This window comes from Polypterus senegalus, chromosome 12 (assembly GCF_016835505.1).
Source record: "Polypterus senegalus isolate Bchr_013 chromosome 12, ASM1683550v1, whole genome shotgun sequence".
NCBI classification, from domain to species: Eukaryota; Metazoa; Chordata; class Cladistia; order Polypteriformes; family Polypteridae; genus Polypterus; species Polypterus senegalus.
In genome coordinates, this window is record NC_053165.1 from 146,887,119 (window position 1) to 146,914,330 (window position 27,212).

The 27,212-nt window shown below is 34.4% G+C and overlaps 1 protein-coding gene across 3 annotated transcripts in view; it reads left to right on the forward strand.

The window, feature by feature from the left end:
• The window catches only part of znf280d (zinc finger protein 280D), a 61,822-nt gene that overhangs the window by 29,158 nt on the left and 5,452 nt on the right, over window positions 1-27,212 (forward strand). Inside the window, exons 5-19 of one of the 3 annotated variants that reach the window (XM_039770246.1) lie at window positions 704-809; window positions 4,745-4,996; window positions 5,410-5,562; window positions 6,710-6,819; window positions 6,982-7,211; window positions 9,883-10,040; window positions 10,230-10,330; window positions 10,472-10,618; window positions 13,074-13,208; window positions 18,646-18,872; window positions 20,043-20,135; window positions 20,292-20,432; window positions 25,094-25,156; window positions 25,564-25,682; window positions 26,232-26,271. In XM_039770246.1, the coding sequence (XP_039626180.1) occupies window positions 704-809; window positions 4,745-4,996; window positions 5,410-5,562; window positions 6,710-6,819; window positions 6,982-7,211; window positions 9,883-10,040; window positions 10,230-10,330; window positions 10,472-10,618; window positions 13,074-13,208; window positions 18,646-18,872; window positions 20,043-20,135; window positions 20,292-20,432; window positions 25,094-25,156; window positions 25,564-25,682; window positions 26,232-26,271 (2,075 nt within the window). The remainder of the gene's footprint in view (window positions 1-703; window positions 810-4,744; window positions 4,997-5,409; window positions 5,563-6,709; window positions 6,820-6,981; window positions 7,212-9,882; window positions 10,041-10,229; window positions 10,331-10,471; window positions 10,619-13,073; window positions 13,209-18,645; window positions 18,873-20,042; window positions 20,136-20,291; window positions 20,433-25,093; window positions 25,157-25,563; window positions 25,683-26,231; window positions 26,272-27,212) is intronic. The other 2 variants (XM_039770247.1, XM_039770248.1) reach the window with 2 other exon arrangements.

A 27,212-nucleotide genomic window follows, 5' to 3' on the forward strand; every position in this document is an offset into this window, starting at 1 on the left:
CAGAGTAATTGTGCCCAGGATGGTGTTCTGCATGGCCCTATAAGTGTTACCAGATGCTAGCAGTATTGTGGGATATATTTGTGACCCCAGACTTAATTCTAGGCATTGGCCCTTCAGTGAAACCCTGGTGATTTTAAAAGTGGCACCATTTTATCAGTCACCGGGGGGAAGATTCACTGGTAAGGAAGAAGAGAGAAGTCAGAAGTTCTGAGTTTGACACTGATAACCCAGTGTACCATATCACTCCACACTGTTGTACTGGCCAGCTGTCAGCTATTCATTTTTTCCCCCTCAGGGGTCATATTAGCTTTTTTTAATCAATGTTCCCTTTGCCAAAAAAGGTCCTGAATGTTGGCTGAATGATCTTGGGTAGTGACATATTCTTAATATATCTATGAAACTGTCAGTGAATAGCCCTTGCTAAATCTTGTTCCTGATACACCCATGAAAGTGTATATTGCACTCTTCTTATTTCTGCATTTAAAGCTACTTTAATTTTTCGCTGTGATTATTAAAATCATGCGCAGATAGATGTAGAGAAGGTTCGTGCCTACATGATTTATATAACATTGATATGAATTATAAGGCTACTACTCATTGAGTAGTTTATTCAGTGATAAGGGCAGTCGTACCTAAAAATAGCTACTTAGATTGTCTTTGTTTTCGATATGAACATTTTTTTGTTTGGACTTTCTCATTTTAGAGTTACATTGTGAGTTCAGCTCCAATAGCTGGCAGTTCAAATGTATTAATGGGTATCAGACCATCTACGCCTGTAGGACAATATTCTGTGACTTCAGTTTCAACAGGTAAGAACATATTAAAATTGTAGCCTAATGCTTCATAATATCACCCTCTGTCTGCCACTGAAACATTTAATTTATGATTGGGAAACCTCTTTCTTCTGTTCATTTCATTAAGTACTCAAATTTATTTTAAGGAAATAGATGGATTTATTGTAGCTGGTGCTTTCAATATAAATTATTCAACAAGGATTTTTCCCAAAATATATGAAATTTTCTTTTTCTGAAGTGCTGCAGGCAACTTATTTTCTTAAAGGGAATACCTCCAGTAGATTCTGTATGTAGAGGTTGGCAAGTCTGAAAGAATAATCTAAGGAGTTAATTGACCTTTGATAATTTAATACTAGATACCAAGGATTAAAGGCCAGAGTCCGGAGGGGTGAAATGTCAAAGATGTGGTACACTGAGTATTAAATTAGAGGCCCTCACAAAATGAGTAATGTGAGTCAGAAAGTATTAGTTTACTGCAAACTTCACAGTTATTAGAGAATCTTTTGGTTAAGACAAAGTTGTGTTAGCAGCTAGGAAATTACTGTGTTTCAGAAATTTGTGGAGTGCCACATCGCTATTAACTTTGTGGGCATAGAATAATGGGAAGGCCTTTGTGAATGAGCAGAAAGTCAGATGTATTGTTTTATTATTTAGCAGTGAGCTGGAAAGTCATTACATATATACAATGTATTCAGAAAGTTTTCAGACCCCTTTGTATTTTTCACAAATTGGCTATGTTGTAGCCATGTGTTAATGTCATTTAAATTTTTTTTCAACAACACTTCATACCCCATAACACTTCTCTTTATGCAAAGAGAAACTGAAAACAAGATTCATTTTTTTAAGATTTATTTAAAAAATAATAATAAATAAAATATGAATGATGTGATCCTCAAGCTGACCATCATCAGCGCAAAATTACATTTACATTGCTCAGACACGTTAGTTTATTATGTACTTAATTAAGCATTTATTTGTAGCAGTCTAGACTGCTAGCCAGTATTGTGGATGCTAAATTAGTATGCTTAATTACGTGAGAAATGGGTCTAAAACTTTTACAGTGGAAAACAACATCTAGCGTTCTTTCAGACGGTAGCAACTTTTGCTTAATTTTCATGCCTTCCTGCTCTGCTTCTGTTTGCTTGTTGTGGTCACTCTTCTTCCTCTGTTAATTTCAGCACTTCTTCAACAACAAGTATGTCTTTAGTCCAATCAAATCTCATCTCTTCTCTGAACTCACTTTGATGTCAGCCTGGAGAGCCCACATCCAGTCAAGCCAGGGCTTTCACTCCATGCTGCGTTGGATGAGCACATCAGTGCTGACTGGCTGGCTGCTGTCAGTCAAAATTCATGACTATGGGAATTGTTATGAATCACTAGCTGAAATCCTGGGACTTTGAAATGCATGTACAGCAACACTGGATTTTATGTGAAAAATACTAAATACATTTCTCAAATGTATTTTATGAAAGGCCATGCAGAATTATACCCATGGGTGACAGTCAAGTGGTCTGCTTTTAGATTTGTCTTTAGCAAAGAGATCCTTGTTCAAAACTGTTTGGATAGCACAGAGCTAGGGAATGCTTTATTTTCCCTTTTGCACTTTTCAGTATTGCTAGAGTGCATAATTGTTGTGTTTTTTTTTTTGTTTTTTTTTAATAATTATTTGTCATATAATATGTTTTTAATGGGCAGGTTTACATGTTTCACTTGAGCAGTTGCTGAAGATACCTTACAACATATGGTTTTAGCTTGATTTTTCTTTTAGTAAATCCCTGTTCTGTTTCTTGGGTGTCATTTTCTAATTTGACATTAGAGAAATATAGTCTGTTATATTATCTTTCATTCGTTCATTTTTACCAAGCCTGCTTATTCTGTAATAGGATTGTGAGGATTTGGAGCCCATAACAGCAGCATCAGATGCAAGTCTAGCATCAGCTTCAGATGGGTTGCGTATCTATCAGAGAGCATACTCGCGTACACTCCCATGCTGTTCATACATGGCCAATTCAGAATCAATCATGTCTTAGAATTGTTGGAGTAGACAAGAGAATCTGGGGAAGACGCATGCAAAACTCCAGACAGATAGTGGCCAAATTGAAATTTAAAGCTTAGATTCTAAGGGCATCAGTTTTTAAACTTGACACTACTGTGATGCCCTCTTTTTAACCTAAATTGCCATGATATTATTTACCTGAAATCCTAGTTGTTCTGATTTTGTTCAGAGTAAAGATCACTGAATTAGTTAGTACAGCATGTGTGGTCGAAGATAAAGGATCTTCCATTTTACTCCAGATCACTTGGAGTGCAATGGAACAGAATATAGGAGAACTGCCTGTATATGAAATATCTTTGTATTCCCTGAATGGTCACTTTACTGTATTATGTCCACCCACAATTCTCACATAATTGCTGAGTAACATCATAAACTAAAGCAAGACTTTTAAAATGGGTATCCCTGAATGTGTATGTATGTGCAACTGAGAAGACTTAAGTAAGAACGACGATTTAAGGACCTGTCTCACTACACAACTTTTCCAGTGATATTTAATTTTTTTTCCTTTCTTTCAGTCACAGACTTCATTTACATAACATTACTAAATCAGATGCCATTGTGGCGCACTCTCTGCGACAACCAGTTGTGTAGTCCAACATGTGAGTCCTACCAGTCTTTCACTTGCCCAGACAAAATCAGGCGGGTTTTAGTTTGCCTTAAGTTGAAGTTGTGAGCCCTGTGTGTGTGACAGCTGAGAACCAATGAGTGTGCATACAGGAGTACAACACATATAATGCAGCTACGAGGAATAAAGAATATGGATGTTTAGGACCTCACAGACATAAGAGAGACTTGTCTGTCATGCTTTACATATCATGACAGAATGGGAAATGACAAAATCAAGAGCCAAGATTGACAATGAACTAGCTGTACTTGGAAAGCATTCAGACAGTACCGGCTTTGTCAGGCAACACATTATTGGCTGTTAGAAAAAGGGGCAAACTTGTGATACTTTCAGCATGTCAAACTGTGCTGGCATCTAATGACAGAGCCCTGTAATTTCTACATACGTAAACTGACCTCTTTGGGTGACAAGATCATCAACCGCAGTCATCAACTTTGACATCATTTCCAAATGGAAGTTATGTAATGTGCCTCTGATTCTGAGTTCCTTTGCATGCTGCCAGATATGTAAACTTGAGTGTTCCTGTAGCAGAAAGTCTACTTGGTTTCCATACACTAACTATGCAGTGGGTATATTGGAAATTGGCTATTACTCTAAAAGTCAATCAGATAAGAGACCCTTGAAGTAAGAAACAGACATTACTGTGTCAGGCTCTGAAGTACAACCACTGAACACTGGAGAACTTAAAAGTATGGCCTGGTCTCGGGAATCTGTTTGTGTTTTTATTTATGCTGATGTGGGAGGAGTGAAAGAACCATGAATCTATTGGCTCTGTCCAATAAACATTCTGTCCCTTCATATATGAAGAGCAACATTTAAATGTAGTTCCCAATTAGGTACATCCTTCCTGGGCCGTAGTATACCCATCTGTAAAAAGTTTTTCAGAAGGAAAATCCTTCTTGCTGAAAAGTCCTGGAATAGTTCCAAGAAAATGACCACGAAATACTGCTTACTGCTGTACTCACAGACACTTGCTCAAACAAATATCTATGGGATTAGGTTCAAGGTACAGATCTGATCCCACCTAATCTGCAATAACTCAAACATTTTATAATTAATATGGGCCAGTATTCTTAGCCCACACTTTTAACACCTTAAATCTTTTTCCTGATGAATTCAGGATTTCCAAGGGCATACGTGGGAACGTATTCACACGTAAAGTGACCACTTATGGATATAAAAGTAAAAGTGTTTTAAGATGGCTAAATGTATTTAAATAAGGTTTTGTCATAATTAAGAAAGCATTTTATGTATCTGTGTGTAATGCAGGAGTTTCTCCTAACATGGGCAGACCAATTCAGCCGCATTCTCAAGTACGCCAAGCTTTACCCTCAAGAACAGTATCAATTGGTGTACAAAGACCTCTGTTACAACCTACTCAGAATAATAACGTGAGATTGACAAGTGGACCAAATTCTGCAAAACTGCAGACGCCAATACAGGTGAATTCTCCAAGGATACAGTCTCCTCACATAAGCTCTCCAAGACTTCAGTCAGCAACCCAAGTTGTAAATAGAGCAGGTATGTGCATCTGTTAAAAAAAAAAAAAAAAGTTTGCAGTTACTGAGACAGCAGCTTCAGAGATCAATCTCTGATCCCCATCCTGGCCACTGTCTGTATGGAATTTGCACATTCTCTCATGTCTACACATGGTGGTGTTTGTCCAGGTTAGTCCAGTTTCCTGTCATACCACACTGATTTACATACTAGATTAATAGTCACTGATTTGGTTAATATGAGTGAGTGTACACTGTAATAGATAAGCCTTTATCCAAGACTGACACCGACCCTCAATTTTTGTTGCTGGAATTGACTCCATTTCCCTGCATCCCTGTATTGGAATCATTACTTAAGATGGACGGACAGATGTACATTTGTGATAGTGTTTTTATTTGGTTGTATTTTTATGAATGTTCCTTGTGTTATTTTTATAGGTAGTGTGATGGGCAGTTCAAGCAGTAATTTGATAAAACGTCCTGCTACATTTGAGATTAACTCCACAAATCCAAAAAAGCAAAGTCTTGAGGTTCTTACTCCTCATCAACCATCTACTATTTCATCTCCTCTTCCAAATAATATTTTAAAAGGTAATACCGCTATCATACAATTTCTTTTAGAAAAGCTGTTTGATTCTTCTGTCAGATGTTTTTATGTACTGTGATGTAGATGACAACTTACAATGTACATAAATATGTGTTTCATCTGCTCAGGATTAATTAGTAGAAAAACAATATCAGTTATCTTGGTTGAAGTTTTGCACATTTGTTTCTAAAATGTAGGGATTTATATCATGAGTTCGTAAACAATATCTGGAAAGATTTTCCCATGATCTCCCTCCTTTGGTCCAATCTGAGGACCTCTTTCAATGCAGATCAGGCAATTTGGTTACCTTTAGCACCTAGTATTTCGTATGATTCATGCACATAAGTTAGCAACCGCACAGCCTCTGACATCAGTTTAGTTTACGGAATATAGCTTAACATTGAGTATTTCTGAACTTGACATATTATATAAGGTAACCATTTTCATTCCATCTTTTTATTTCTGACACCAGTTGTGATATTGTTAGCCTTGTCAAGTATGTAGAAGTTGACTACACAACTGACAGTTGATTTTCTTGGCATTGTAAAATAACAAACTTGTTGTTTCTCCTGATTGCCTTTTTAGTATTGGTCTTTAAATCTTTGTTTTGTGTAGTTTCAAATTGACAGATGGGTAATGTTTTCCCCATTTTGCAAAGTAATGAGCATATTACAATGTCATGAAAAAGTATTTGCATTTTTGTGAGTTTTCTCTATTACTGCAAGGATTTTCATGGAATAGTTTCAGTTCTTCAAACAAAATCTAATAGTAAAGAGCACAGGAATGAACAAAGCTTTTAAAATAATTTAATAAATAATTGAAACTGTTCGATAAATAGTTTTTGATGATTTTATCAGGACATTTTATGTCAAAGAATAAAAATATTGAAGTCCATTGAGTAAACAGATACATAATGAAGTCTTATGTAAATTGCTGCAGTTCAGTTATGTTAAGCAGTTGTATCAAATATACACATTTTATCCTTTAAATTTGCCTTTGGAATCCATGTTTCAAAATACTCTGTGCCCCTTAGTATTTACAGAGGACTTTATTTAATCATAGTGAAGAAAGTGATTTGTTACAACATCATTCCCTTACATAATGTTAATTGGCCATTTAAAAAGTATCTAACTAAACAATTTTCTGTTTTAGATACATCTGACTCTACTGGTTATACTAACAATGGAGAACCTATTATTAAAGCTTGTCCAAAGTGCAATGTACATTTCAACCGTATTGGGACCCTTAAAAATCACATAAAGGTGGGTGTGAGTAAACTCCTAAGTCAAAAGGGTTTTATTGCTTGTTGTCTATTTGTGTATTCAGTCTCCAGCACAGTATCATGAGATGGTTGTCTATTGTATAGAAATATTTCAAATAATTTATAAATTCTCTCACATTTATTAATCTATGTTTTGTTTCAGTTTTGTTGCCCTGATATGATGAATGACTATTTTCCTACAACGTCCAAACAAGATATGCCATCCTCTCCTGTTAAGCTTGCTGATGCAGAAAAAGGAAAACTTGTCATGTTAGTACAAGACTTCTATTATGGAAAGCATGAAGGAGACCTGCGCTTTTCTCTGCAAGAGCAGAAAACAAATACCACATTCAAGTGTTGCAGTTGCCTAAAAATACTCAAAAACAACATAAGGTGATAATGATTATTATAATTCTGTAACATTGTTTGATTAATGTTTTTGTTTTACAGTGTGTTGTCCACTTCTTAATCAGTTGAAATTTATTTTACCATAAGAGCTCAGTTTCCAAAGTTAACAGTATCATGTTTAATATTGTGTTGCTTGATGCAACATAATAGTGGGTGCAGAGTTATTATTGTCCTGTAACATGCATTTCAGAAATGTAACACTAATTTAATTTCACTTTTGGATGTAATCATTTAGTATTTTATATATTTAAAAATGTCATAATGGTGTCATACAGAATCTGTAACTTATTTTGGTATAAATTTTAGCCACAGCAAAGCAATACTGTTTTAAAACTCTGAATTTAAAGTAAGAAAATATACAATATGTGAGAGAGACATAATAAAAAAAAAATTACTTAACTTTTTTATGTTTTTTCATAAAATTTGTGATTTGATTTTGGTATACTTTTGTTAATCCCAAGGGAAAATTGTCCTTTTGCATGACCTTTGGTGGTTCAAAGTACATGGTCAAGCATTGTACAGTTCTCCTGGTGCAATCTTTCAGGTTAAGGGACTCCTGGCAGTAACAGAATTTGAACCAGCAACTTTCCAGATATCAGTGCACTGTGCAAGTGTGTGTGTAAAAAGAAAAAAAAAATATGTGTGTGTGTGTGTATATATATATATATATATATATATATATATATATATATATATATATATATATATATATATATATATATATATATATTATTATTATGTATATTATTATTATGTATATATTATATTATGTATATATATATATATAAATATTATGTATGTATGTGTATATATAATATATAGCATAATGAAAATTGCATAATTAGATCTAGACCACCCTATATATAGTTAATAGATTTTACATGCCATTTGCTCAAAAGTAACCCATCATGGCTTTAAGCTCCACATTATTCTTTGAATTAAATATTTAAAAAGAAAAAAAAAAAAGACCCATTGTGGTCAGCATTATAGTCTGAACCATACTGGTGAGCTCTGCTTTTCCAGTGCTTGTTCAGTCAATTTGTTTTACAGTTAATTCTGTGCCCACATATGACACGGTTCCGAAAGGCAAAGTATGCTCCTTCTGAATTGGAATTCTGGACAATTCTTTATTTTGGTTCTTTATAATACCACCTGTTTAAGGTATTGTGGCTGGATTCTAAAGTTATTCCAGAAACATCGCAGTCCTAATTATCAATACAGCCTTGAACATCATTTTTTTAATGTGAGCTTATTTATCTATAAATCTGTTTAATTGGGTCAAATTGAAAAAAAAAATCATTATATGTGTAATTTTCTATTTGTTGCTTTAATGGAAGCTCAAAAATGTAAGTAGGTGTGTGAGTGAAAGTATGCTGATAGACTCTAGGGAGAGTGATTAGATTATACAAGGCTCAAATAGCATGAAACATTGCTGTTTCCACATACAGATTGATGACGTTATCAGTAGACTTCAGCTCAATTCCCTTTTGGGAACAGCCATGAATAATAGTTGGTAGTTTACCCAGTGTAAGAACTGTTCTTTTGATTAAATAACTTTATTTTCAAATGCAGCAAAAAGCTTCTGCAAGCTGTTTTAATGGGTAGCCCCGTTTGTATTGTAGGCGCTCTCTGGCAGTTAAGGTCATAGTTCTATCGCATAAGAATCCCTTTTATAGGAGCTGAAGTAGCAGAATGTGAAACTGAAAAATGGGCCATGCCTAGTCAGGGAACAGCATATAGGATGAAATGAGCAGACTTCAACCAGCAGAAGAAATGTACATCATTAGGTAAAACAAAAGGTTCTTGTAATTGCTGTTATTACAATAGCTATTACATGCACTTAGAAAGTAAGACACAAGGAGCAGCTTTGGTAATTCATCTTTTAAGCAGGTGGAAACAAATGTGCACTGTCAAGTCCCAGAAAGGGTGCACTCTTGTGACTTGTGCATTCTATTTTCTGTGGAATACACAGTCCATTAGTAGTCAGGCGATGAAGTAATTGTGAAGAGAGCATAAAATAGTTGCCACTTGTTTTTTGTATGGTATTGTAATTCTGCATTAGTTTACATTTGTCTGATGCATTTATCCACTGTCACTTACAAGAGAAGTTATTACTGTTTTCATATTTTTTTTTCTTTTTATATTGCCTTATGCAACTTGCCCAGGGTCATACAGTATAGCAGAGGTAGCAATTGAATGAGAAGCCTTTGGGTTCCAGTGCCTTAGCCACTACACCACACTGCCTGAGTATGGATTAAATATGTTACCACTAAAAAAAATTATGAGAATTAAATGCCAAATCCACTCATTGAGATAAGAGGGTTGCTTACTGTTAATCAACTAAGTTGTGATTTGCTAGACTTGTAATAACTTTCTTTTCACTTAGTGTCAGCTTGTTGCCAGAGATGGTAGGCTGTTGATTATAGAATTTCAGCTGCTGAATAATTAAAAAAAAAAAAAAAGATTTCCAAAAGGTTAGTTAAAGAGAATTACAAAGTGAACTGTATTGCTAAACAGCTATCATAAACTAATGATGGCTAAATTCTTTTTTTTATGCAAGTAATACCAGATATTATTCTAGTTAATATGATGCATGTAGAATGTCCCCAGCAGTTTTGGTTTGCTCCTAAAATATTGTACTGTATTCTTTTCACAGATTTATGAACCATATGAAACATCACTTGGAACTGGAAAAACAGAGTAACGAAAGCTGGGAAAACCATACAACATGCCAGCATTGTTATCGCCAGTATGCCACACCGTTCCAGCTGCAGTGCCACATTGAAAGTGCCCATAGTCCTTATGAATCTACCAGTATGCTTTGTTCTTGTATATAAAGTTCATAGACCTATATTGAATATCCATCCATTATTTTTCCACTTACAAGTGTACTGCTTTAATATTTAAAATAGAGGCAAGGGAGTCTTAGATGAGTAATGCTTATTTTTGTACAGCTTATTTATTTAAATAATTAAGAATGATGTCTTTTTTTTTTCTTTCCAGCCACTTGTAAAATATGTGAATTATCTTTTGAATCTGAGCAAGTGCTTTTACAACACATGAAGGACAATCATAAGCCAGGGGAAATGCCCTATGTCTGTCAGGTAAAGTAAAGAAAGAAAACATTTTTATAAGCATCAGTTAGCTTTTCATTTATTCCTTAACACATCCATTGCCACTTTTATAGCAAATCCTCAATTTGTAAATATTTGAAAGGGATAGCAATCTCTTGTTTCTGTTCACAGGTGTGTAGCTATAGGTCATCCATTTTTTCGGATGTGGAAAATCACTTTCGCACAACTCATGAAAACACCAAAAATCTGTTGTGTCCATTTTGCCTTAAGGTGATTAAAAGTGCAACGCCATTTATGCATCATTATATGAGACACCAGGTAAGCTTGGATTGTTGTTAAAATGCAAGTCCCAGCAGCTTTTATTTTTTCCTCCTTTCTAACATGTTACATAATTTGCTGTACTGCTTAGTAGCAGTCGACACACCTGTCACTTGAGTTAATAAGACCGTCTGTACTTGGCAGCTTTTCATGTAAATAGGACATTGTCCAATTGCTCTCTGTTCTTTGAAATACTATCCATCTGTCATTTTTTGCTTGAGGATCTCATAGCTCAGAAAATTTGAACGTAGTCAGCATAACAACATAGGCGCCTGTGAATTGCTCTGTTCAGTTATGTTCTCAACATGGATTGATTAGTATTCCATTGAGCACCTTGCTGCAATATATAATGGGCTGACAAATTCGACAGAAATGTTTTTATTTATTTTTTTTATTTTGTTGTTTAACTTCACAAAACAAATTGTTTCTAAAACCTAAGCTCTCCAGAGCTATTTTTCTTTGTCAGTGGTAATTGTGAGATGTTTCTGAAAGAAAGAGAGCAGTTAGCTGGATATTTATTGGTGAAAAACCATGTCCTGCTTATAGTTGGGTTTACAGAAGATGGAGGGAAGGAAACAACCTATATCTTGCCAGGACAGGTCTTTGTATTACAGAATTACAAAATTGTGTAATTTCAACTATTGTCTTCTTAGTTACTGTTGTTAATTGCCTCTGTTGTATGCCCTTTTAAAGCTTCTTTTTTCATGTACTCCTGTTAATTTTTTTTATTCCCAGTAATGTAAAATATCCTAAAATGGTGTGTACAGTAGGGCATAGTTGTTCCTTAGGGAAAGTTTTGTCTTGGGTGTTTTGAGGGCCCTTTTTTCCAAGTTGCCAGCAACAATTCCTTTATTTAACTAACATTTAAATGAGTATTTTCATATTATTCCCTTGTACCTTTTAAAGTACAAGGTATTTTAAGTTTAAACCCTATCATTTTAACAGTTGTGTGTGTGTGTTTTTTTTTTAAATATATCCTTTCACTTGGTAGCATACTAACAGTAACGAGCTTTGTATACAGTATTTGGAGTTGAGATTTATGGATTGTAAAGATGTATTTATGGCCCTTAAAAAAATCAAAACTGCACTTGTCAAAGCATCATCATGTAATTTACAAAAACACAAACTCATTTTTAATGTTTAATGACAGAAGTAACTTAGTGTAAAGAATGTACCATTGCAGAACTGATAGACATTATTCTGAATGATTTAATCTCTGCCCATACAAAATGTACTGTAAATTATCTGTAAGTGATGCCATTACTACATTACATTCATTTAGTACATATAATGGTGTCACACATTAGTAAAAAGTTAATCGTAACAGACTACAGGTATTTCTTGTGGGTGGTAACTTATTATGCACGTTAAAGAAATTGCTATAGAGTATGAATTTTTTTTTTTTACCACGGGCTAGTCTGTACAAAGTCTTGATGTGTTAACTTGTGTATTCACACATGCATATATAAATTTCAGTGTAATCTCTACACGATAATAATGACCATATAAATGTATTATTCTCAGTAGCATAAAAATAACCATTTCCTCTGTAGTTTAGTAGACAAACTAATATTCTCAGTGAATTTTTATTAATGCTTTATTTAGTAAATGTACTGAGTGTATGGATTTGTTCTGAAAGTACAACACCTCCACCTCTAGTTTTGTTTGTAGTATTTTTTTTTTTATATTTTTTTTTAAGAATCAAGGATAATGTCTGTCTGATTATTAATTGACTGAAGCAAAGTGCAAGAGTTAACCGTGTGTCACTTCCACGTACCTCTGTTGAGAAGGTGAACATAGGCAGTTTTGAGTTATTTTCTGTTACTGTCTAAAAAGCTAGAGCTTGAACAATCATCCGCATGGCGCTTTTATTTTGAAAGGAACCATGTGCCAATGTCATCACTTCTTGGATAACACTGTTAAAGGTTTGCTCCAAGAAATCTGTTGTTCAGTTGTTTCCAAGCCTGCCATCTGTACTAAATAAATCAATGAATGCAAGCCCTTGTTCATTTAATCCTGTATCACTTCAGAACTTGTGCAGAGCTAAAGTGCAATCCTTCCATGTGGGTGATTACTTTGGCTTTAAAGAATTTTGAAATTGCTTTTTGATCATCCTACCACTTTTATACTGCCTTTTAATTAAACATAGGTGGTTTGAAAAAAATGTTAGTCATTGCACTAGATCTTTTGTGTTCACTTCAGTCTTTTGGTATAATGAATGTTGATTTGTACTCATTTCAATTTAATGTTTTCATTGTTTCAGTAGCTTGTTGGTTTTCCACAAGTTTTGTAAAGAAAATAATTTGATTACATAAAGTTAAAAAAAAAATGCATAAAAAAATTATTTTGACATAGGATAGAAAATCTATTGCATGTCTGGCTGGGGTTTTATGTGTTTATAATGTATACATCATGTTATACATGAAAATATATTTTCTTTTTCTTTTTTTTTAAGAAAAAAGGAGTACATCGTTGTACAAAGTGCAGACTGCAGTTTTTAACCTGCAAAGAGAAAATGGAACATAAATCTCAGCATCATCGATCATTCAGGAAGCCCAAGTCCTTGGAAGGTCTGCCTCCTGGAACCAAGGTTAGTTGGTGTCAAGTTGTAAGTAGCCAAGTCCTGAATATTCTAAAGTCACACGTTTGAAAATGTAGGCCAGTATTTCAGTACATCTCATGGTTCTTAACATCCCATGGTTTAAGGCCTCCTGTTCTTGCCTTGTGCCATTTCTTTATCTGTTCAGGTATTCAGGCAACATAAAATTTTGTTTCTTTGATTGAAGTGTCCAAATTCTGGCTATTATACTAATTAGATAGATAGATAGATTAAAACATAGAAGAGTAATGAATCATCCTTTCATAAAGAATAGTCTTTTCTTGAATTATGTTTTAGGTTTATCTTTTTCACTTCTTTAAAATGCTATTTCACAAAAATTCTGATTGCAATTCTTGTCAAAAATAACTCTAAATTGTGACTTTGGTTATCTACACAATTATTAGGCAAGTGAGTATTTTGACCATATCATAATTTTTATGCATATATTATGACTCCAAGCTGTGTAAACTTGAATGCTTATTGTATATAAGCATATCAGGTGATGTGTATTTGTGTAATGGGGGAGGCTGTAGCATAAGGAGATCAACGCCTCACATCAAGGTGTGCATAATTATTAGGCAGCTTGTTTCCTTAGGTGAAATGGGCCAAAAAAGAGATTTAACTGACTCTGAAAAGTCCAAAATTGTAAAAATGTCTTTCAGAGGGATGCAGGAACTTGCTAAGATCTTGGGGCGTGATCACAGAACCATCAAACATTTTGTTGCAAATAGTCAACAGGGTCACAGGAAACGTGTTGAGAGAAAAAAAGACACAAATTAACTTTTGAGAAGAAGATTTGAGAAGAATGAGATGTGAAGCTGCCAGGAACACATTATCCTCCAGTGCTGTCATATCCCAGAAATGCAACCTACCTGGAGTGCCCAGAAGTACAAGGTGTTCAGCGCTCAGAGACATGGCCAAGGTAAGGAAGGCTGAAACCTGACCACCACTGAACAAGACACATAAGTTGAATTGTCAAGACCGGGCCAAGAAATATCTGGAGACAGATTTTTTCAAAGATTTTATGGACTGATGAGATGAGTGTGACTCTTGATGGACCAGATGTAGGGGCCTGTGGCTAGATCACTCACGGGCACAGAGCTTCACTTCAACTCAAACGCCAGCAAGGTGGTGGCTGGATACTGGTATGGACTGGTTTTATTAAGATGAGATAGTTGAAACTTTTTTAGTTTAAGGATGGACTCCGACTCAGCTCCCAAACCTACTGCCAGATTTTAGAAGACACTTTCTTCAAGCAGTGGTACAGGAAAAAGTCTGCATCTTTCAAGAAGACCATGATTTTTATGCAGGACAATGTTCCATCGCATACATCGAAGTACTCCACTGCGAGGCTAGCCAGTAAAGGCATTAAAGATGAAAAAATAATGACATGGCCCCCTTCCTCACCTGACCTAAACCTCATTGAGAACTTGTGGGCCCTTCTTAAGCGAGAGATTTACAGGGAAGAAAAAAAGTACTCCTCTGTGAACAGTGTCTGGGGGCTGAGGTTGCTGCTGCACAAAAAGTTGATTGTCAACAGATCAAGAAACTGACTGACTCAATGAATGGAAGGCTTATGGCCCCTTTATTTATTTATTTATTTATTTATTTATTTTAAATGTCAGAATTTTTTATTTGTAAATTTTGTGTTCCTTGTTTATTATTTTCACTTTAACAGATGAAAATAAACAATTGAGATGAGAAATTTTTCATTTTTCCTTTAGTTGTGTAATAATTCTGCACACTAATAGTTGCCTAATAATGGTGCACACATATGTATTCCCCTGAGAATGATCACAGTCACGTTTCCTTTGTAAAACATTCAGGCTTCAGGTTTATTAACATTTTGGATTGACTGATAGCACTGTTTTTGTTCCATATTAAAATTAATCCTCAAAAATACAACTTGCCTAATAATTGTGCATATAGTGTAAATGCATAACTGCTCTAGATGTGAAATAATTATTAGTTAAAGCTATCCAATATTTAACTTACAGGGTGTTTTAAATTGCATTTCTAATATATTACATTTTTAGCATTTATATTGCATATATTTTATAGGATTTTCTCGGAATGAAATCGGTATACACTTTGTGCAAACCAGTCAAGTCCATATTGGAGTAAACATTAGTTAGAGAGGTTGTGTGAAATGTGCTTGACTCAGACTTTTGGCTCACATTGCCAGAAGTGTTAGTAAATGTGATCTCACCTTGAGTGCTCACATGTTAGTGTGATAAGTTGCACATACAAGCACTCTGGGCATTTTCTAGAAATAAGGTTTATCTGCCTAATGTAGAATGTTTTTGTGTTTATGTTGTCACAACACATTATCAGCCTCTGGGCAATGTTCTGTAGTAATTAAAAAGGCTAATAAATTGTGAGGTTCACTCCCACAAACTGTATAATATAAATCAAGCTAGTCTCTGTTCAAACTCCACAATTTTCAAATAATTCTTCTTTTTTTTATTCCTTAGAATAAATCTTGTTGTTCACTTGTTTGTATGTTCATATATGGCTCACATAAATGTTACGTTTTTGCAATGTATCTGGGCAGCATTGGACCTATCTCTTATTATTCCATTTTCTCATATTACCATGTCTGCTGGAGTTTTATACGCCACAGAGAAAATATACAAACTCCAAACCGACAGCACTCAGGCCAGGATTTGAAGCCATAACTCTAGAGCTGTGAGATACCAGATCAAATCACTGTGCCAGTAATGAAGGAAGAAGAGGAGACAAATATAACCTTATTATTTCTTTCTGGAAACATTTAACAGTAATTAATAATCATTATGCAAGTATAATTTTATTTTTATTAATCTAATCCCTTGTTATCGCTTTATTCTTACAATCCTCATTTTAGCAAAACACTTTTGTATAAATTTATATATAAAAAAAATAAGATGAGTTGACATGAGGAAAATTGTGAGGGTCTCAGGAGAATTTAAATCTTCAGAAACTGAGGTAAGTAAAAAAGAATGTAAAAAAAAATGTTTATAAAAGTCACACCTTCTGCAACACATACTTAACTAAAAACTGGAGTAACTGTTACAGGCCTGTATATCTACATTACTTAAAATTTGCACAGGATTCATAATTTAAAATTTTATTGAGGTGACTAAGAAGGAATGACTAGAGACGTGTTTACATAGCAGACCAATGTCTTCTCCCAGGAAGCTCATCATACCAACTGACAGATACAAGTTTTAAAAAACTGCAGTTACCAAATAACAAATAAATCCTACCAGTGGGAACAAATTAATGTTAGGACAAAACTTTACAATACACTGAGAAGAGACTTGTAGAATTCACGGATTTCCGAACAGTTATGTGTGTTGCTCCAGAGTTTAAAGCAAAAATACTTTAATATTTTTAAATGTTCATGTTCATAATGATACCATTTGTCACATTTTTTTAAATACCTTTCCCATAGTTGATAGAATTTAAAAATGTTCAAATGTGCCCAAGCAAAATCAGGTATGTCTACTAGTTTTAAATATAAGATGTCAATGGTGATGTGTACAGGAAGCAGTCTATGTAAAAGTATTCAAGGTTAAAAGGGACACTTTGTAGAAGCTAGGGTTGTTAGCAATTAAACACTGTCTGATTATCTTCCATTGAGTATAAACCAGATAATCTTACTGATTATATTTGACTCTGGAAATTTAATTGCTTTGCTGTTGTTGCTATACCTAATATATAGGATTTCTTTCATTTAAATGGACACACAAAGGCAGTATTTAAGCCACATGTCAGATCATTTCACGTACAGAAACTGAATAGATTCCTTCAGTCAAAATAAGACCTACTGCAAGCAATTTGAATTTGGAGCTTTACAAATAAAAATGTTACAAAGTTTACTGCAGACTGTGCAATCTGTGTTAAGATACCAAAAAAGCAGGACTACCATGTACAAAATAAGCATGCAGTTTGCATGGTTGGACTATAGCAACCAGTCCATCTTAACAGTACCAAAAAAAAAAAACCTACAAGACAAGATTATAAAGTGTTACACAGTAATAGAACATGACATATTACCCATTCATTTTGGTAACAGTGGACACATTTGGCAGTTAATCAGTTATCTTGAGCCTTGGTATCAAAATCCATCAATGAGCTCCGTTACTAGCTGTATAGAAAAACATTTTACCAAGAAAATACAAGAGCTGAAAACTAATTTTGACATACGGGACTGCAATTTGAATATGATTAAATTATATAGGCTTGTGCTTATATTTTTTTTGCTTGCTTTTTGCACTGGTGTAACAACCAAGAATTACATCACTGTAATGTATCACTATATTGATAAAGCATGGAAAATTTAAATTTATATTCTACGTATACAACATATACTACGGGTGTTTTGCTGGTTAACTGGTTGTGCGTGTCCCTCTTTGCACCTCTTTTTGACTTTTATCAGCGAAGCCTTTGTAGAACCCTACAGCAGGTTCCCAAATTATAAAATTATTTTAATAAATTAAAAGTAGCAGTTAAAAATCAAGTGGAAGTGTATTTAAAGTGGAAATAGTTTCTACATACAGAATAAGAAGTATATGAGATATCTGGATACCTAAATATAAGCTAACCAGACAAGTTTATGATGGACAAAGGATTCCCCTTTTTATACAGTTTCTTAGCTATGACTTTTGTGAATCTCATCATCTCTCTAATATTTTGATAAGTGTTGTAATAATAAGACAGGTGAGAGAAACAGAAAAGAAAAACTGACCTATTGGTATCATCTTGTTAACTGGTTGGGTGGGGAAAAAACTGAACAACCCATAACCATTATCAAAATAAACCCTTTTTTATTACATACGACTTTAACATTTTTAAACTACAGTATATTCACATTGTTTGTAACACTCAATAGCTATCCATTAGAGATCATATAATACGTAGCAGTGAAGTTAAGGGGCTTGTGTCCAAATTTATTATCAAAATTGGTAAAAGTATACATATAAGGTGATCTTAAAACTGTTACGTTTTCAAGGCCATAGATTTAGACAGCTGCCTTTTTCCCTTTTTCTTTGTCATTGGCAGTTATTGGAGCCTGTCCTAACTTTTCCCTGGATTAACAGAATTATTTCTTTTTTTAAAAGAGGACTAAAGTAGTTGCAGTGGTGGGCACAGCTGAGACAGAGCTGAAAGGTTTCTGATCTGGTCTAGAAAGGAAGACGGAAACATCAGTGTTTCTGCTCTCCCTAGTAAACATGGTTGACATTCACCTTTGACATACATAGCACAGTTCATGCCTTCACTATTTTTTAAAAAATAAGTTTAAAACCAATTAGTCTTCAGTTTTGATATATGCTTAACATTTCTGCTTTTGAAACCTCTCAACCCTAAACTCCCACCCCATCCTTACCACCTCCCAAAATATAGATTAAATCTTTTTTTTTTTTTTTTTTTTATTGTCTTCTAGGTTACTATTCGAGCATCTCTGTCTTCCTCAAGTGGTTCACCATCGTCTCCCGGTGCAACCAGCAAATCAGTTGTCAGCCTTGTTCCTGACAGTCCTTCTACTAAGCAGATGATCAGGCCCCAAACAAATCAAGGAAAATCGAGATCAACATATTACCAAAAAAAGCAGGACAGATTTAGTATTTCTAAATCCTCCGAGCAGCCTAATGTGTCATTAAGGAATATAAGGTAATATTAAATTGGTGAATATGCAGCACTGATGCAAGTGGGTTATTTTTTGTATATGTCATTGTTAGTACACACAACCATAGTGATTAATTTATTTTCGACAATTCCTAAAGTGGCATTTTTGCATTCTTTTGAGGTATCTTCTTTTTTGTTTATAGAGTTTCATTTTAATAATTTGGTAATGTACCCTTCCTTTTTAAAAATACGCATATAGTTTTACATATTCTATAGGTTTGAATGGTGTAGCAGTTATTAAATGGCTATATACATTAGTCAACATAAACAGATTTCTTGTTAGTTTAAATTGTCTGCCTGCTCTGGTCCTGCCCAACATAGTAAACTATTGACTGATGATATATTTTGTAGCATATCACTTGATACTGACTCTTTTGGTTGTCATTCATTTCTTGATTAAAGCTTACATTTGCCTTAACCTCAACACCATGTTGTTATTAGGGTTAAATTAGTTTGTGTTTTCTGCCAGGCAAGTAGACCTTCTATATGACTTTATAATCATGATGTTTTACACTTATTAAATTGCAATTCAGGGTCTGCACCACTCTAATGAGACCTTCAAGAGATTAGCCTTTGTACTAGCTTACTAATTAATTATCACTTTTAGAAGTAACCATTCTTAAATCACCTAATCCAGTTGCAGTATGTAGGTCTCTAAATCCTTTGCAGGCAGTATCTGGTGCAGGATAGAAACTAACGAACTCTGTAAGATGACAACATTTCATCGCACTCCCCTACTGTGGGTTTACTATTTAGACACTAATACACCAACAGGAAATCACATTTCCTGTCTCATTTTGGGGGCATGGCACTTAAACTGACAACACTGCATTTGCTCAGTGGCTTTGCCTTACCAAAGACTGACCCTTTTTTAGCATACCCACCAGCTATCTTGCTCATAGTCAGTTTTAACTTATATGCACAAAATTACTGAGTGCTAAATGATAGGTTGGATTGACAGTAACCAGAAAAATAAAGTATTAGGGAACCCCAGTTGAGGCACAACTATGGTGATGACCAGCTAGCATAGGTATGGTTTATCCAAAGCAAATCTGCAATCTTGAAGTTAAATCTTGTAATACATCTTAATAAAGATAAATATGATGAAGAGAACAGCCTCTGATTGGTTTACATAAATTTACCACTGACTGACAGAAAGCAAAGGAAGAAGCAAACAGCGAGGTCTGAAAGGCCCTTCATGAACCAAACAAGAAAATCAGGCAGAACCAGAGTACAAAATAATTTGAGGTATGCAAACTGTTTTTTTAATCCTCTCCCCTCCTGGGTTATCTGGTGCTATACTTTTGAGGACTTGTAAAATTTCCTTTGAATGCTTTTAATATCTTCAGAAATTAAGATCTTGTTTTCCAAATAGTTTCATTTTTTACTTTTATTTTTTTCCAGAGGTGGACCTGGACTCCTGAAATGCATTGAATGTTCTTCTGTTATTAAGGATTTTGCGGCTCATTATCCTTCATTTGTTAAATGTCGTATGTGTAGATATAAAACCAGTTGTAGCAAAGCCTATGGGAATCACATGATACGGTATGTATGTACAACAAAATGTATTTATATAGCACAACTTCATACAAATGGTATAGCTTAAAGTACTTTTCAAGATGAAGAAGGAAAAGTTTATATGAAACAAAAATCAAAATTAGGCAATACTAAGTAACAAAGAATAAAGTAAGGTCAGATGGCCAGGAGGACATAACAAACCAGAAAAACTCTAGATGGGCCAGTGGAAAACAACAAAATCTGCAGGGGTTCCCAGGCCAAGAGACTGCCTAGCTACCACTGGGCATTCTACCTAACATAAATTATCTAAATCAGTCCTTTTTGGCATTCAAACTTCACGTGAAAGAATTTCATGATGATGGTCATGTGGATATCTGGGGGTACTGCCTTCTATCAAATGCCTTGATCAGGTGGGGGTGACACAGATCGTCACTACAGAAAACTGGCAAAAGAACAGGAGAGAATAGTAGGGATAGTACGGATTTTGGAGCCTTGATGAAAATGATAATTCAGTGCACATATAGCTTAACAGGGATACACTAAAATGTAGCTACGAGAAAGCCATGTTAAAATAATGGGTTTTTAACAGAAATGCACCACTGTATTAGCCTGGCAAATGGCCATTGATAAACTATTCTAGATTTTAGGTGCCGATCAGCAGAAGGCTGCCTCACCACTTTTAAGTTTAGCTCTTGGAATTATAAGCAGACACTCATTCAAAGATCTAAGGTTACGATATGGAGTGTAAGGTGACAGGCTTTCCAAAATATAGGACAGAGCGAGATTATTTAAGGCTTTGTAAACCGTTAGCAGTATTTTAAAGTCAATTCTGAATGGCATGGGTAACCAATGTAATGACATTAAAACTGGAGAGATGTACTCAGATTTCTTTTTCCTAGTTAAGATTCTAGCAGCAGCATTCTGCACTAGTTGCAAATGATTGATGTCTTTCTTGGGTAGTTCTGAAAGGAGTGCATTACAGTAATCTATTCTACTGAAAACAAAAGCGTGAATAAACTTTTCAACATCTTGCAGAGTTATATGGGATCTAATTTTTGCTATATTCCTTAAGTGAAAAAAATGCCGTCCTGGTAATCTGATTAATGTGATTTAAAATTTAGGTCAGAGTCAATAATTACCCCAAAATTCTTTACGTCCATCTTGACCTTTAAGCTAGTAGATCAAGTTTATTTCTAATAACCTCACTATATCAATTTTTTCCAATAACTAAGATTTCTGTTTCTCCTTATTTAGTTTGAGAAAATTTACTACTCATCTATTCAGAAACACAACTAAGACATAACTTAATGGAGAATTATTGCAAAGTGAACAAAACACCAGAATCACAAAATTAGGAAGGCCATGTCTGTCTAGCTCCAAAAGACACTTGCCTGTTAACGTGAACACATCTCTAGTCATTCCTTCCTAAAATGATATTTGCATGCAAAGGAGCTCTGAGACATTCTCAAGCAAAACAAAATCCTATTTGAAATGTTTTGATTGGGCACTGAACAAAAATGAAAACTCTCCCTCTATCCTACCAGCCATTATGTAAGTTCATTTCATATTGGAAAGCTATGGTGGCCTACTGTAAACAAGCTTCATAGGCATATCCTTAGTTTAAATGAAGGCTTGTTATATACTTGAATAAGATTCAAATCCTTGGAGAGAGTACTGGTACACATAATAATTAATTTTTACTAAGCGGCTTCGCTCGCCAACCCCCCAGCCTGCGCTATACGCCAGCCACTCAGTGTCTCTGCCGCTCGCGTACATGGATTTCACTTTCTCTGTCTTTACTATCAGTTTCTTGAGACTTTTGAATTTTAGTATTTTCACAATCTCTAATCTGCTCTGCATGTGTATTGCAGCAATGTTTTTGAACCTTTTTACGACATTCTACTTTGTCTTCTACTCTTTGTCTTTTACTTCCGACCCCGCTTGCAGCTTAGAGCGCAGGAACTGTGTCTGACAATAGCATTCACATGAATGAGAAGTGAGTGGAACATGGATTTCACTTTCACCAAACACTAAATATTTTAATTCTCGTGGATGCGCCTTTTCATTGGGAAGAAACGCTACTTTTGCCTGATGGCAACACAAATTAGATGATCTACAAGTCTCTGACTTAAAGTTTAAAGCCGAACAAAATCTAAATACTTCTGTCATATCATCTATGTGCCTGGAGCATGGGGAAAGGCGCTATATAAATAAAATGTATTACTATTAATAATATTATTATGTCCATATATTCAATCTCTTTTCGCTGTTCCGTTATTTCATTGAGTAATAATTTCTGTTTTTTAGTGCTAATGCCATCTTTATTATCAATTTTTTGAGACTTTCAAATTTTAGTACTTTCATTAACAACATTCCACTTTGTCTTCCACTCTTTGGATTTTCTTCTTCTACTGTTTGTCTTTTATTTCCACCCCCACTTGAGCCTGTTAGGTTTTCACTTCATCTCTTGGCACAAAGTCATGTCTTGCAGGACATGAAATTGTCTCTCTGAAAAAGTCTTGTCTCATCCCAAGGTTTTTTTATATAATAGAGAGATATTACTCTTATGAGAATATACTAAATTTGTTACATTCCTTTGCGTTTTCAGTGGATGAAATATCTTTTGTGTGTATGTGAATAGTTTTCTGGGGTTAGAATGAAGTCACTGTTCCTCTTCCTTGTACAAAAACGAGGATGGCATCAGGATGACCATCTAGCTGTAAAAATTTCTGCTCCGGTACTACTTTTAACGAAGAATACTGGGCAACCTGGATGAACCCATAATACTGTCATTATGCAGGCTCGGAAAGAGCGATAGCACAGTGAGGTTTTAACAGTTGCATGTAAAAATTATGTAAAGCTTAGTAAGTAAAGGGATTACAGCTCTCTACTCTGTTTTCTGACCAGTAATGCTTCATTCACTGTTGAAAAGAATTTTCTGAGATATGTTTTGCATAATCTTGTATCATTACTGTGAGAGTTTGGAGAGAATTGTGTTGGTGCTTTTTGCGGTTAGGTCTGCACAAAAATCAAGATTGGCTATAATTTGTATTTCTGGAAATGAAAAAGGAACAGACATGCATTAGGATGGTTTGCACCAAATTGCATCAAATGCAGCATGACTGTCAGCACAGTTTCTGTTTGAGCTGGAGTATTTTTTTTTATTATTATTTTATGAAATGAGGTGATACACTACAGCTCATGAGATTTCACTATAAAATCATCTCTGAATTGTTTAATTGTTTCACTAGAAGCTTCCACTTGCAAGGGCATTTATATGAAGTCTCTCATTACTAATTTCATATTTCCCATTGTGTATGAATTCTGCAGAACTCCTCAGTCTTACCCAGCACCTGTTTTTAAGCTGACAGTCAGAAATGTCCTCTTATCCCTAATATTAAGCATCGTCTAATGTTTGCAGTTTTAATTTGTTGTATTATGTGTATAATTTAGAAATTGTTTAAAAGTGCAAACAACTGGATTTTTAGCAGTGATATCCGCCAACCTCGCACACCATCTCCTATTTTGTTTTCTTTTCATAAAGGCACAGGCTGGAACACCATGACCTGCTGTTTCATTTGCAAATGTGACCCTTCTGGGGAAGCCAAAGCTTTTTTATGTTTGTTTATATATAGAAGTTTAAAATGATATAGAAACTGAGCTTTTTTAAAAAATAGAAATCAGTCTTTTCTATGAACATAATGATACTGATAATCGTTGCATGTATGAAAAATAATGTACAATATTCTTAGTGTAACTATCAAATGGGGTTTTTTTAGTAAACAATTTGACCCTCTTGACACCGTCATATACTTAAATTTTGTTCTTATTCTTTATTTACTTCTGTATTTATTTGAACAGTATTAAAATCACTAGAGCATGGTAAAATAAAGTTTTATGGTTACAGAATTGCACAATGCAAAATCTAATGTATTTTTTATTTCACAAGTAGAAATTAAGCAGCATATGAATGTTGATCATTCAGTAATAACTAAAGAAAACTGCAGATAGATGTAAGTAAATCCTAGAAGTTCTGTTCCTTTGGGCTGTAGGACTGTTCTTTTCAGAATGTCTTGCTCATTATTATGGGGTGAACGTGATTTAGAACTTTTGATTATGTGGCTTGTGTCACCACACCATTCCACTCACAGAGCTCAAGTGCTGTGTCCTTGAGAGCACCTGATGTAAAGCTGATGAACCAACTACGTTCAAGTATTCCAGTCTTGTTAAATGTTACTGTGTTTTATCAACAATATAAACCTTACTTGCAAAATGCTTCATATGTTAAATTGTTTTCCTTCAGAGCAGTTAAAACAAAGCAGGCTTTTAGCCACTGTTGACACAGAGATCTCTGTGGACATGAAAACCGATTTGCCATATAAACAGTGGCAATTTCGTCTTTACTACTGTTTTCAGGAGACCTGAGCTGCATATGAATGCAGCAGGGTAAATGCAGCAGTCATATGAGAAAATAGACTTAATATTAATATAATAATATTCTTTGCAACTTTTTGAGCTTTAGACCACTCAAGGTTACATAGTAGTGTTTAGAAATCAAGCAGCAAGCTTACATTTAAAGTTAGAGGCCAACAGGCAACACTGCCTTCTAACCAAAGATGAATTCATGAAAAAAAACAGTTTATATATGCTTTCTTGTTTAAAATAATTCAATTTTATGTTGGTTGCAGGTTCCACAGTACTGTTTCAAAGGAGCGCCTTCGGAAAGAGAAGAAATATTGCAATTACCCAAGGTATAGGACCTTTCTTTCTATCTGATTGTCTATCTATCTGTCCGGAAAATCCATCTTTTGACAGTTTTTTTTTTATATATAAAGATTGTGTACTTTAAATAGTAAAATGATAGGCTTTGTTTATGGGTAGCCTTTTTCTAAGTTGTGCTCTTAAATATAACAAGCAAATGGATGGATATGCTATTGATAGCCATTAATTTTGCCTTATTCCTATTCAGGCAAGCTAAAAAAAAATAGAAGGAGGCACAAAACAATATTGTAATTGTGAACAATACATATAGTAAGTACACAGTAAAATACATAGATATCGTAGGTATAAGTTTAGATTTTTGCACATACATTTTTTTTGTGAACTAGATTATTAATGCATTAAGTTGTTAATTATTTCTTATTTCTGTCCTTCTCAGTGGTGTCACGCTAGTTTGTCTAAACTGTGATTTTCTAACTGATGCTGCGGGTGCAGATGACATGAGTAAACACCTTAATGACCGACAGAACCACAGCTGTCAAGTTATTATAGAGCCCGGTAAGTGTGTGTTTAGGCACATGAGACCTGGTATAACTTAATGAAGAAGTTTAATTAAATTCACTACCAATTTTCTGTTTTTGTCATAATAGTGCCTTAAATGTAACCTTGCTCCTTTTGGTAAGCATCGCTTTTAAATTGAAAACCAGTTTTGAAATTGACTTGTACATCCTAACTGTTCTTTAAAACGTTTTCATACTTGTCCAGTATAAGTCTTGATGGGTTCAGTGACTTGGTCAGTGTCACCCTGAAACTCATTTGTGGGTACTAAATGGGTAGCTTTGTACTTTAGCATTCTAATTTGAGAGTCACTGCATATAAAGGTTTATGGGCACCACAATGCATTTTGATTTTCCCCTCTACCTATGCTTTTGCTATTGCAATCATTCAGACGCTTGATTCAAATCTACAATTTTGTTTTAACTTATTAAATGAAGCATGACAGTAATTGCTACATTTCTTGATTTGTTTTTATTTCTCTCTAAGTTAATTACTCAAATCAAAAAAGTCGTCATGTAATTCTTATTTAATGTTTTCTTAATATTTTAGATGCACCTAAATCCCGCAGAGAAAAAACACAAAAGGTTATGTAAGTAAAATGATCATCCTCCATTCTCTTAATAGAAATGCCATATGAATTGCCAATAGAAATGCCAATATGCCAATCATATTGATTTTCTCTTAAACTGTAGTATTTAGTTTAATGATATGTTCTTTTGCCACCTAAATTCTTGGTATAAAAGTAATCATTATTTGTTTTTTAATATTAAACTGCAGTATCTATATATTGAAAGACAACTGCAAATCATTGTTACTGTATGCCCTTTGCCTTGGCTAAATTCAAGAGAATCGGAAATGTGCGAGGCTTCTCAGATATTCTTATATGCTTTTTGTTGGGAATGTTCTGTTTAGTCAGTTTATAATTATGAATTTTGAAATTTTAAAGAAGATGTATAAATATCAATGAAATGTTGGTACTTTGTCTGGTATCACTTTGCATTGCCTTGCTCTCTTTGCCTGTTGGTAGGAGGAAACCTAAGCTCTGTGTCTTGAAAGTGTTCCCTTAAGCCATAATTTTTGTAGTACTGAATTGAACTGAAATGTACTTTTCTGAGCACTCTTACTATATCAAAAGTGTAAGAAAAAAAAAGGAACTTTGTAAGTAATAAAGAAAGGGCAGATTCTTGGTATGCTTTTTTTTAGCCACAGGTAAAACCTGAAATGAACAACTAAATTGTGTATGCCATCTGTCAGTTTGGTTGTCCATTTCGTGCATGTTTTCATAAAGAACTGTGTTCAGCTTATGTACGCAGAAAAATTCAATAGGAATTACTTTGTCAAGTATTCTATTATAGGATAGTTTTAGAGCTTATTATATAGGACTTAAGAATTATTTACCATATGATTAGTGACGCTCCAAGCTGAATGCATAAAAATCATGTTCCATGGGGCAGTAAATAAAAACTGGTGCTTTTAGCACCACATAAAAACAGTATGCAAAAACAAAGCTTTTGAAACGTTAACCATTGA